The following is a 12,211-nucleotide window of genomic DNA, read 5'->3' on the forward strand; positions in this document are numbered from 1 at the left end:
TGCCTTTGTTTGTTGATATGTGGTTGATACACCTTATTTTTATTCTTCTTAAAAAAAAAAAAAATAAAGTGCTTGACCTGTGGAAGTGAAACAGTGTCTAAGGTGCCAGTGCTGGTGCCATCGTTCCTATGATATTTGTTTTGGAAAGATAATACTTTCCAGTAAAAATTATGAGATTGTCTTTGTAATGTTTACATCAGCTTGACACCTTTGCTACCAGTAAAAAAGAAAACTGCTCTGTATTTTCTGAATCTCCACAATTCTACTGAGGAGTTATAACACTTAAAGAACAATTTTGTAAAGCCAATACCTGAGCAAGAATATGGATAAAATGAAATTTCAGCAAGACTGACATCTGGATTGAATATAAGTGTAAATAGGAAGAGAATCCAGAACAGGACTCCGCTGAAGACGTGTTAAAACATTTATGTGTGATTCTTCATAAGGAATGGATGGTAAAAGTTCTGGCATCTGTTGTTTTTAAACTACATTAAGAAAGTCACCAAAGCAATTTCTTACTTCTCAATTGGTTAATTCCAATAGATCTGTCACTATATGCCATACCTACATGAAACTGTGGAAATACACTTTCCAAAAATACTTTTATCGAACATCAATAAGAAGCTATAGGTAGTATCAGCAAGAGAGAAAAAAAAATCTGGTCCAAAAGCTCCTGTGAAATTATGACATATATATAACTAGACACTCAAAAAAAGAGTCCTGTTAAGACATTATAGATCATCAGCTGCCTATGACTACTGTGTTGCTGGATGCTACTGTCTGAGCAGTAGAGCTAGCATCAGGCTTTTAACCTAAGAAATTCACTTTCGCTTGAAATAATCTGGAATCAACCTATTGTTTGCCATTCTGTCAGAAGACAGACCTCCACCCGACAGGCAACTGTTTCTTGGAGTGGCTGGAGCACATCTGAATGAGTTGAGATGAAAATTTACAAAACAGGGCATTTCAAGACACCTGGACGTTTTAACCAGTTTAGGTGGAGCAGCTTTTAAAAGAGAAGGAAAAGTAGGTTTGCCTAGACTTTATGGTTAAAACAAATGTACTATCTGTGTTTATAATAAAACTAAAGGTAAAGGACTGGAAGGTCAGTTTGGCTAGTTTCAAGGCTGTTTTTCTATTCCTTTCATAGATACTGAAAAGGAGAGTTATTTCGTAGCTGACACCCATCAAATTCTTTCAGTAACAGATTATTACCTCCCTCTATAGTAGGTCAACTTCTGTGATACTTTTCACCTTCCTTAGACTCTAAACTCTTCTGAAAAAGGACTGTATCTTCCTATATAATTTTAAAACGTGCCAAAAGCTGGTCATAATCCTCACTAAAGTCTTTGGAGACTACTGCAGTAAAAAGAAGCAACACCATCTCAAGAGCAGCCAACAAGCACCCCAATGACATAATTGTGATGATATTTCTATCAAAAAGACAACTGTCTACTTGACGAAACTTAAATTTGTATGAATGTTCCAGTCTATCACCATTCGCCATGTATATAACTCTTCTACTTTGTGTGTGAAACCTTCTCTAGAAGAACAAAGTACCTCACTAAATGTGAACTTTGTCTGCGTAAATAAAACCATCTGGTTTGCTGTCTGACCATCTGGTTTGTCTAAAGTTTACAGTCTCCTGAGTGTTATTCACAGGCCCACATATGATCAAGCCTCCAAAGACATTTTTATTTGGTAAAAGCTTTCCCACAGCACTTTATTTTTTCTATTTGTTTTTGATCTTGTAAAAAAAAAAAAAAGTCATTTTAATACGTGTGTTGTAATACTGCATGTGTTTGTGTTTCTGTGAACTGCTTGTAGTTCTGCTAGTGGGTAGATATTAAAGGCTAGATTCCCCTGGGAACAGGGGAGGAACGTACTGTGGAAGAGAAACTTGGAGATACCAGATCCTAAGACTTCTTAACTGCTATCCCTGAACAAAATGCTAGCTTAGGGTGGACAGCTCACTTAAAATGCATCAGCTATTAACATGTGACAAGATACCGAGAACTGAACTGTCTCAGCTCAAGAGCTACAGCTGGCAAGAGGTAACCAACACCTTGTCAGATCTACACCAGGCAGGGATTCTGCTGGCTTTGACGATTCCAAGACTCCTAGCAGCATGCAGTGTCCAGATAACCCACCAGTTTTCATCCCTGTGTGAATAAAATTAATAATTATGCTCCCCTAATACTACAAGCTGAACAGTCACTACATTTCTGCTCGCTCTCCCTGCTTCATAAACACAAGATTTTCCATACAGAGCCCTTACAAACCCTTGCCAAAAGGGTTCATTCTCCTTCAGAGTTCAACTGCTCCCGTTTCTGGAGAAAATGCCTCAGTTCTCCGCAGGTCAGTAAGTATACAACAGTTCATAAGCTCTGATACTTCTGCCTTATCTGCCCTCTTACCACAGGCAATGGAAAATGTTTCACTTGAAAAAACAAACAGATTCAAAATCAGAAATAGAAATGACCTAAGTAAAGATTAATATAACTTAACAGAATCTACCTCGTTCTGTTCTAAGCCATCACTGATGTTTCAGCAGATTAATTGTATGCATAATTAACTGTATTTACACAGTCACTAACAATCATCGCACCTTTTCATCTACCCAGAATACATATTCTCTATGCATTACATCTAAAGAGGGTTTTAAAGTTAAATGTAGACATACAGCGTGGAGTGCGATCTTGTATTTGTAATGTGAACATAACTAAAGCAACTGGGGCAAGAAGTCCGTATTTTGAAAATGTGCAAAATACATGTCCTTTTCTATAGTCACTCTTCCCTGAATTCCTTCAACACAGAAAAACAGAAAGGATGTCAACAGGCCTGTGGAAGCTAAGACCCAGGACAATTCCTCTCTCTGCAGAAGAGTTGAGAGAGGGCAGCTGGATCCCACTGGACCCTGCTGTGTTTAGTTTCTAAAAAAGGGAACTAAAACGAGAAGCAGCCTCCAGGGGCAGCAAAATACAGCAGGAAGCTTGGAGATGCAACTCTGTTCTATAAAAATAAATTGTTTCATGTAAGTGATTCTATTTACTTGTTAGTTTATTTGCGTAGCTTGGGGGTACTGGGTTGTTTCCCAGTCAGCTTCTTACAACTCTAATTCCTGTTGATATATAAAAGTATGAGTGTACGAGCTCAAGCACACATACCTAAGAGCAGCTTCTGTGGATGTACAAAAGAATTTGATAATTCTAATTTACTGTCAATAAATTCCACTAAAGCTTTGTATACTCTAAGAGAGATCATATATAGACAATGTCATATTCCAAACATAAGGCCTTGACTTTTAGACTTTAGCCTTGAATATATGGACATATTCTAAAATGAGCAGTGAATACACTACTGCTTTTCAGCTAAACTATGTTCATTGAATAGATGAATTTTCCATCTATTGTTAATGGGACACGTTGTAAATTTAATTCACAACATTATATCAGATGCTAGCAACAAGTCAGGCATCACAGCTGAAACAGTGCCTTAGTGACTGTCTATATGTTTAGATCCAAGATGGGCTTTGTTTCAAGCTTTCTTTTGTTTATTGTACCAAAACAGCTTTCCTATTCATTCAAAACTAAAGTCAAGACAATCACTAATAGTCATTTTTCCCAAGTAGCAATGCTGAGTGGGTCCCAGGCGAACTACTGAATTGGTAATTATTTACATGCAATAAGTTTTAGTTTGAATATGCTTGTCACTTGTCAACTTCTACGTAACAAATTGTCTTGAGTTTTCAATCTCAGTGTGCCATAAATGTTTATAATCTGTGAATGGGAGTCAGTATTCACACCAGTCAGGATAATGCTTACCCTGTGTTCCAGAGCTTATGATACAGAGCTTCCTAGAGAAAGATAATTAAACTAAACTAAAAATAAATAAATAAATAAAAACAGGGGGAAACAAAAAAAAGCTTTAGATTTTAAATATTTTCTTAGAAAATAATATTTATTAATATGAAAATCTTGTGTGTTCCTTATTTGTTTTCAGAACACTATTTCCAAGAGCTGGGAAGATTTGTTTTCTGGCAAGCATCAAACATTTTTCCATTGGTCACAGCATTCTTGTACTAATTGAGTTTAGAAAACTCTTCAGCTGCTGCTTGGATGAACATGATCTGTGAAAAGCAAGCATCAGAAATAATGGGATCCATTAGCTAATTATACTTTATCATCAAACATGCATCAGTTGCAAAATATAATATGAGAACTGTATTCAGGTCCCCAGATCTTTCAGATTTTATGAACTGCTGTAAAAAAAAAAAAAAAAAAAAAAGAAAAAAAGAAAAAAAGTATCTTCTTTCCTGAAATACTTCATATTTCTCAGTTAAGGAGCCCACTGATTTTCAAAATGTATAAATCTGTACCAGACATAAGCCTTCTGAAGCTTATAGTGATGATTTTGCTGTCTGAAGCAAAAACTGCAGGGAACATGCTATGTTTATTTCAACATTTATCATGCATGCAATATGAACAAATCTTTTCCCTGGTTAAAACTATCCATTCTGCTGAAAAAAAAACTACAATATACAATTCAACTGCAAACTGGGACATTGGATTGAAGGCATGAATTTTTAATGTGATTACAGACTACATAGAATAAATATTCCTTTGCATTTCCCTTAAATGCTCCTTTACTTCTACAATTTTATTTTATATGATTTATACTCCTATGACATAGGAGTAACTGACCATATTTTGCCATAGTTCTCACCTTTCTATTAATATTTTGGATATTACATGAGGAAGAAAATTTCACTAATTCTCATACTAATTTTCCACGGAGAAAACTTATTTTCTTTCTTTTAAATATGAGGAAATTTAGAGTCACAATACAGGTGGCCTTGTTAACATATTGACCTTGACTCCTTGTTGCCTTAACACAGAAGCATGTGGCTACTGTGAGTGTAAATGGAAGCTAAAAAAGTGTCCTCCTGGAATGTTTACATTTTGAACTTATATATGAATTTGATTTGGAAGATGACAAGGTCCAAGTGGAGAGCCAACATCATGATTTCACATTGAAGTCCAATCACTTAATACTTGAAACTAAATAAAATCTTATTTAAAGTGTAAAAAGCTAAAATCTTCAGTACACGTTGACTCCTGTGCGAGGACACCAAATAAAATCTCCGTTAGCATTCAGGTAACTAACATGTATGAATCTGAGCTGCATGAGTTGCACTACTTCAGCCTCACAGTACCAGTGGATAGTGGATTGACATCCAAGTTGCGTACTGCAGTTTTCCACATGCTCCACCCTGGCCAAATTCCAAACAAACAGATGCAATGCTGCTCTGGTCAGCCCAGCTCATGGACTCTGCTCGGGCCACCCTTGCCCATCCCTTGCAATTCCCTTCTTTCCTCCTCCCCATGGAGCCCTGTTACTTACACAACCTTTGTGCATAGCGAGGAAATGAATGGAGACAAGCTGCATTCCCCTGTTGCGTTACACCCTGCAAGGAGCTCTTTTCAGCAGACTGATGGAGCAGAAGAACCTGTGCCTGGTCTGTGGGAGGACTGTTGGTCTTATGCTACATCTCATGCCCGCAATGAGGTCAGAGCAGCTCCAGTAGAGGAAGTCAGTCAGTGAGAGACTTTCAATCCTTTAAAGCCTCACTAAAATCCCATGTAAAAGATCTAGTAGCAGTAGGATACTTGTTGGTATAAAGATACACGAGATATCATCTGTTAGTACAATGCAGAATCACTGTGAAATCAAGGACATAGACTGCAGCCAAATCCAAATATTTTTCCTCCTATTAGGAAATAATAAAAATGCCTTGGCAAGACGGGTTCAAGCCTTCTGACTTTCTCTTGAAATACTCTTTCTGGTAAAAGTGCCTTACCAACAAATGCAATTTAATTTCTGTTGGCCTTAAGTTTTGCATACTGTGTGCCTCTTCACACCTGTGCAAAGTAAAGTACAAAAAGGCTGCCAAATAAGTGCCTTACATTCCATGGGTATAATTATTTTACAAGTATAAAGGAAGTGAAAACAAGAGTCTGTAGGGGGTGCTTGAAGGTACTTATTATATTTTTTGAAGTTAGAGATATGTTACTATTTTAGAGTGTTCTGTGCTCACTAGTTAAGTAGGGATATTGTTAGTGCTTGGACTTTTTGCAGAAGTATAGTATCTTACCTGAAATTCCCCCCCTCTCCTCCCTTTTAGTGTCTTTCTTCTCAGTACTTTTGTGTATGGTGGTATTTATGATCTAATTCTCTCTTCCCACAATGCAGTGTAATTCCTGCAGTAGGTCCTTAGGAGATATGTTTTGGTTCCTATTCCTATTATTATGCTAGAAAGCAAAGGAAGTAAGCAGCACAAAGCATTTAACCTTTTTGTTTGTTTGTTTCTAGACTGTGCTATCAATATATGCTGGTTAACTTATTTTTCTAACGGAAAGGTATATATTTGTAGGCACATTACCACCTTCGTAAACAGGTTCTTCTGGGATTAATGTTTTTTAGTTCTAGGGAGAACGTACAGCAGAGTAATACCCAAATGAGGATGAATTTTACAGGACCTAAGAAAGCATGCTTACAAAAGTTGAGCTTCATACAGCAGATATTTGAACACCCCCCCCCCCCCCCCCCCATGGTGCATTTAGTATTAAAACATGGCTCTTCATTAGCAGACCTCAGATAATGCCCACAAAAGGAACTGATTTAGATTTGCTTTCTGTTCCTTTAAAAGCATACTGAACACCAAAAAAAACCTCTGTTGGTAATGGCTCACCTTTGGGTTGATCTTAAGTCTTAGCTGAATGTTTTGGTCTAACTGGGTTAAATAGGTAGTACATTTCCTTCTTCATCTGAATACAGGTCTTGTTAACGTCTAATACCTCAGCTCCTGCAGCTGCTTTCATTATGCAAGTAAAAGATTTCTTATACAGAGCCACCTATTTTCACCAAATATGCACAAACTAAGTTGGTTTTGAAATTTCCATTCTTCTGTGAAAACTAACTGAAATTGGCCAACAACCTGGCTACCATTTCCCTCCCCCCGGTGATGGGGAAGGAGTGGATGATAGACATGTATGACTGCAAAAACACTTTTCCTTAAGAAACAGCTTTAAAAAAAAAAAAAAAAAGAAAGAAACTTTTCAGGTCACATGTTGAAGCTTTGTACAATTGAGGGTTTGAGATGTGCTAAATCTTACATGCTCTGCACAGCACTATTCACTTGGAGAGAACTAATCACTCAAATTGCATAAAGCTAAGTGCTTGTTTAAATCCTCACATGACTGATGACTAATGTTCAGTATTTAAAATTCTGTCCAAAGACAGAAGAACTGATTGTTTCATTTGAGCAGTCAACTTTCACATTAATCACAGTAATCTAAATCTCTATTGTTTAAAATACCTAAGAGGCATGACCTCGCTTAATTGATAGCTTCGGCTTTTGTCCTTCTGGAGAATTTCTCATACTGAATACAAACAGTAGAAGAAAAATATTACAGCCTGAAAATGACTTAAATTCCGTGTTTTATGACATACTGAAAATGAAAACGGAGATAAAAGGTCAATTTGACAATGCTCTGAGCGCTTGAATCCCTGAACGTAAGCAGAACTCTGATTTTAAACGTAATGGTTGGTGACTATTTATGAGGGTATGAAGAACTGCCTGAACGTGACTCAGTGTGTGATGTTACTGCGGAGTACAAAGTCTAATGGTTTATGTTCTCCAGCATTTTAGCAGACTCAGAGGAGCAATAACACTGCTTTTGCGTGTGGCCCACACTCGACGCGTTACTGCGCAGAAAGCGAGTGACCCCACCACCACCCCCCCAGGGCACGGGCTGCGCGGCTCCCCCAGGGACAAATCTCCTCTGAACTGAGCGTTCTCGCAAAGGAATTTTGTTTCTATCACATATTTATTAAAAAAAAAAAAAACAAACAAAAAAACCGCCCCCGCCCCCAAGCTGCCGTAAAGCGCAGCCTGGCGGAGGCGCGGCGTTGCGTCGCGCTGCCGGAAGCGCGGCGCACTTTGCGGCAGGGCCGCCCCTGAGGCGCGGCCGGGCGGCCCCGTGCGCCCTTTTCGCCGCACAGCCGCCGAGGCAGGGTGAGCGTTGCCGGGCTCCCCCCGCCGCCGGGCCCCGCCGCCCCACACCGCCCCCACAGCCCCCCACCGCGCTAACTCCGCGCCCCTCTCTCTTGCAGGAGTCATCATGCCGGCCAAGGGGCCCCTGCAGAGCGTCCAGGTCTTCGGGAGGAAGGTGAGGGCGGCCCCTGCCGCCTCCCCCCCAGGACTAGGCCGCGGCCTCCAGGCTCTCGGCGCCCACCCGGCCCCTGCTCGGCGGCGGCGGAGCCAGGCGCGGCCCCGGGAGTGGTGCCCCGGAGCTGCAATGCGGCAGGGCCGGCGCTAGCGAGGCCTGCTCGGCATCCACGTGTCGTGGCGCGGTGGGCCCGTCGGAGCTGGTGCCCACAGGGAGCAGGCCCGGCCCCGCTGGTTCAGGGCACCTCACGGGGGGCGTTGGGGGCTTGCCTGGATCATCCGCTGTGGTGCCCGGGAGCCGTGTTAAATTGGGAAATAAAGTTTGCGGTGGGGGGATTCAATCGATCCATAAGTCGTAGGTTGCATGCTTTTATGAAGAGGTGGGCCACAAAAATAACGTTTTGCTCAACGGATTGGGTATCTCTCCCACTCTCAGAAAACTATAATCTCGTTAAGGTGGTCATACAGTACTCTAAATGAATACGTTGGAATGTAAGAAGTGGTACTGTTTTGTTTTTTGAGGGGTGTTAATATTCAGCACAAAATAAGATTTTAGACTGTTTAATTTTCAGAAGGTTTTACTTTATGCTGCTACTGTGAAAAATTAAGTGCTTCAAACATGTGTTTGGACTTCTAGAAAACAGCAACCGCTGTTGCCCATTGCAAAAGAGGAAATGGCCTCATTAAGGTGAATGGAAGACCTCTGGAAATGATTGAGCCCAGAACTCTGCAGTATAAAGTAAGCATCCACCCAGCCTTCCTACCTGCTTGGATATTAAAATACCTTTATCCACTTAATTGCTTGAGTATGGAAAAGAGTAGATTGCCTTATTGGTGGTACTAAATATTTTTTGTGTGTAGAAATGTAAACACTGCAGAAAACGCAGAAAATTGTCCTGTCATAGTTGTGCTGTTGGCAGAGGGATTCTTGCTTAATTGGGTTAACATAGTTTATTTATACCATATAAAGTGATTTAACTTTGATGTGTTCAAACATACATATGTATACACAAAGAGTCTAAAATGAGCATGAGATGATACGAAGTCCTGTGGAACAAAATTATGTAAAGTCAATTACCATGCATTTTGTTGTCAGAAGTATTTTCAGGAGATAATCAATTTTTTACATTGAAACAGGAAACTTCAAAGCTTCCTGTTCAAAAGATTCATTAGAACTTAATAGAATAGTTGTTTGGCCTTTTGAAACTTAAACAAAAAAACCCAACAACTTAGTTTTAAAACGGTATTAGTAGATGTCAAAGAACGCTGCAAGAGATGTACAAGTCCCACTTACGTGGGATGTGTACTTGTAAAATCAAGGCTCTGCTTTTCAGAATGTTTAGTAACTTCACATTTTGTAAACCTGCTACAGGCTCTAGGCCATGCTGTCCCTGATCACAAATTAACTTCTTTATTGTGTTTTGTTTTCTAGCTGCTTGAACCTGTCCTGCTCCTGGGGAAGGAAAGATTTGCTGGTGTTGACATCAGAGTCCGTGTGAAGGGTGGTGGCCACGTAGCGCAAATCTACGGTAAGGCTTTGTGCGGAACCTTCGGTGTGGGATAGAACAGGTCAAACTGCGCATGTGAGAGTCCTGAGTTGAGAGTAGCAGCTTGTGCATCTTGGTTTCAGTACTCAAATACAGCTTTTTGTATGGGCTTAGTGGTTATATTTTGTTTGCGGAGTTGTAACATCTGGAATAAGTTGAACGAAGAAAATTTGTGAAATTCTAAGGAGAATTCTGAGGAGATTTGAGGAACGGATCTTTGCATCTTGCAGCACAATAATTGGAAGTGTGCCTCAACGCAAAGATTTTTGGAAGGCAGAGAAGGGGGCTTATCATTAGAAATTATGTTTTTAACTGTAAGTTTTTAAGTTGTCCAGAAGCATCTTTCATCTGACCTCCAGAGCTAGGTGGTTCTTCCTCTTACGGAGTAGATTGAGAACATACTTGCATTAGATAGGGTTGCTCTTTACCTATGATAGATTTGTTCTGCTGTTACAGTCTGGGTATAGATCAGTGAAGTGCAGTTGAAAACACTTGGAAGAGCGGGGACACATTTCAGTCTTTTAAGTTGTGTTAATTTTTCAGAAAATTCAGTTTTTCATCAGAACGCTGATCCCAAACAAAATGTTTACAGTCACTCCCATAGCCCTGTTTTGTGTTCTGGTGGCTATGTTACAGGCTTGTTTTACCGAGGTATGCTGACAACTACTCATGCCATCCTGTTGTGCATTTTGCCTCTTTTAGAATTTGAACTCACCAAAAATTTTATTCTTGCTGAAAATTCTAGATATTTTAGAGAGCTGTGTTTCTAAGGATTTGAAAATCCTGCCTGGTAGAAGATAACTTTAAGTTTGTATTTTAAAGAAGGTGATCAGGACTGCCCATGTACAATTCCTTGGCTAGCTAGCAGTTGTTGAATCAGAAAGTGAACTGTGGGTGGCCTCTTGGCACAGGTTTCTTCAGATTTGCCAAAATAAAGGTCACATGGAGTATGTGGGAGAGGAGATGAAGGAGGGGAAGGACAATTTGGCAGAGAACAAGACAGCAAGTTTCTCAGATAATTGGCACTTTGTGTTTTATTTTGAGTTTTAAATATATTTGCAATCCTTACTGATCCATCTTCTTTCTTAACAGCTATCCGTCAAGCTATTTCCAAAGCATTGGTGGCTTATTATCAAAAATGTAAGTTCGTTGTTTTGATTGTTATATTAGCCTGAAGTGGAAATGTATGGCTTCTGATAGGTGTGAAAATCCCAAGATTTTGTTCCTTGTGAAATTTCTAAAACTGAAATCTTTTTTTTCTAAACAGATGTTGATGAAGCTTCCAAGAAAGAGATCAAGGATATCCTAATCCAGTACGACAGGACTCTGCTGGTTGCAGATCCTCGCCGTTGTGAATCCAAGAAATTTGGAGGACCTGGGGCTCGTGCACGCTACCAGAAGTCTTACCGTTAAAATTGGTCAACAGTCATGTGACAGTCAATAAAGACAAAGAATTTGATAAATTCCGTGCTTATAAATTGTGTTTTTTCTGTGTGGGTAAATAGATTTTCAGTTTACATTGATTCACAAATCCACTGATATTGAAGTAAAATCAGGGCTTTTGGCAGTTCTCTTTGATCCCTTCGTAGGAAGTCTTGATAGACTTCAGGGTCTCAGGAAAGAACAGCAGTTTTCTGCTATGGATGTACATCAGAATGTAAATTACCAGAACATAAAAGGCTTACATCCTATTGATTTTTGGGGGGGCAGGGTGGCTGGTGGGGTGGGTACATGCAACAGCTTGTTGAAGCAGACTCCAATCTTTGCATTTCTGATAAGCAAACAAATGTGGACCTTTTCGGGGACCTGGATTGTCCTGGTATTATGGGTGGAGATAAGTACCCGTGTTCTTCCCATGTGAAAATGTCTGTTAAAGTCTGGTTGCAGACAGCATGCAATGTGTGGGAGTGGGTCTGACTCCTAGCTGGTAACATCTTAAGTGATCTGCCTTAGTATGCCACCCTAGAGTAATGCTGCATTAAGCATCTCTGTATACTTTGGGGTTGGCACTTAGTGTTTTTGCAATGGAATTTTGTTTCTGTTATATATTAATTTGAAATAACCACTTTTTTTAAAGTCCCAAATGTGGACATGGAGTATTAAGTGACAGTACTGCATTTGCACGCACTGCTTATGTTGATGCATGCGTGATGGCCAGTGGCAAATAATTTACCACCTTCAGGGCAACTCCCTCAGCGTCTGAATATACACTTTAGACTATGCTATTTTAAAATTTCTATTTAAAGTTTACATTGTCAAAACCAAAGTAATTATATATGTTCATGTATGAAGAGAATGACCTCTTGCCCTACCAGCTGTTACCAGATAATAAGAGGCACAGTTTTCTGGATTAGTATGTCTAAATATAGGAAACTTTTGAAGTAAACACAATTTACTTTCAAAAACAGTTTTTTGTAACTGTAAAACATAAAAA

The 12,211-nt window shown here is 39.6% G+C and overlaps 1 protein-coding gene across 1 annotated transcript; it reads left to right on the forward strand.

Annotated features, from left to right (window-relative positions):
* Positions 1–7,976: 7,976 nt before the first annotated feature.
* RPS16 (ribosomal protein S16) lies at positions 7,977–11,240 on the forward strand. Its single transcript, XM_083815485.1, has 6 exons — positions 7,977–8,077; positions 8,176–8,231; positions 8,868–8,969; positions 9,663–9,759; positions 10,870–10,917; positions 11,045–11,240. The coding sequence occupies exons 2-6, from the start codon at positions 8,184–8,186 to the stop codon at positions 11,188–11,190; spliced, it is 441 nt and encodes a 146-aa protein (XP_083671611.1). The 5' UTR covers positions 7,977–8,077; positions 8,176–8,183; the 3' UTR covers positions 11,191–11,240.
* The last annotated feature ends 971 nt before the right edge of the window (positions 11,241–12,211 follow it).

Source organism: Anser anser (assembly GCF_964211835.1).
Source record: "Anser anser genome assembly, chromosome: 1".
NCBI lineage: Eukaryota > Metazoa > Chordata > Aves > Anseriformes > Anatidae > Anser > Anser anser.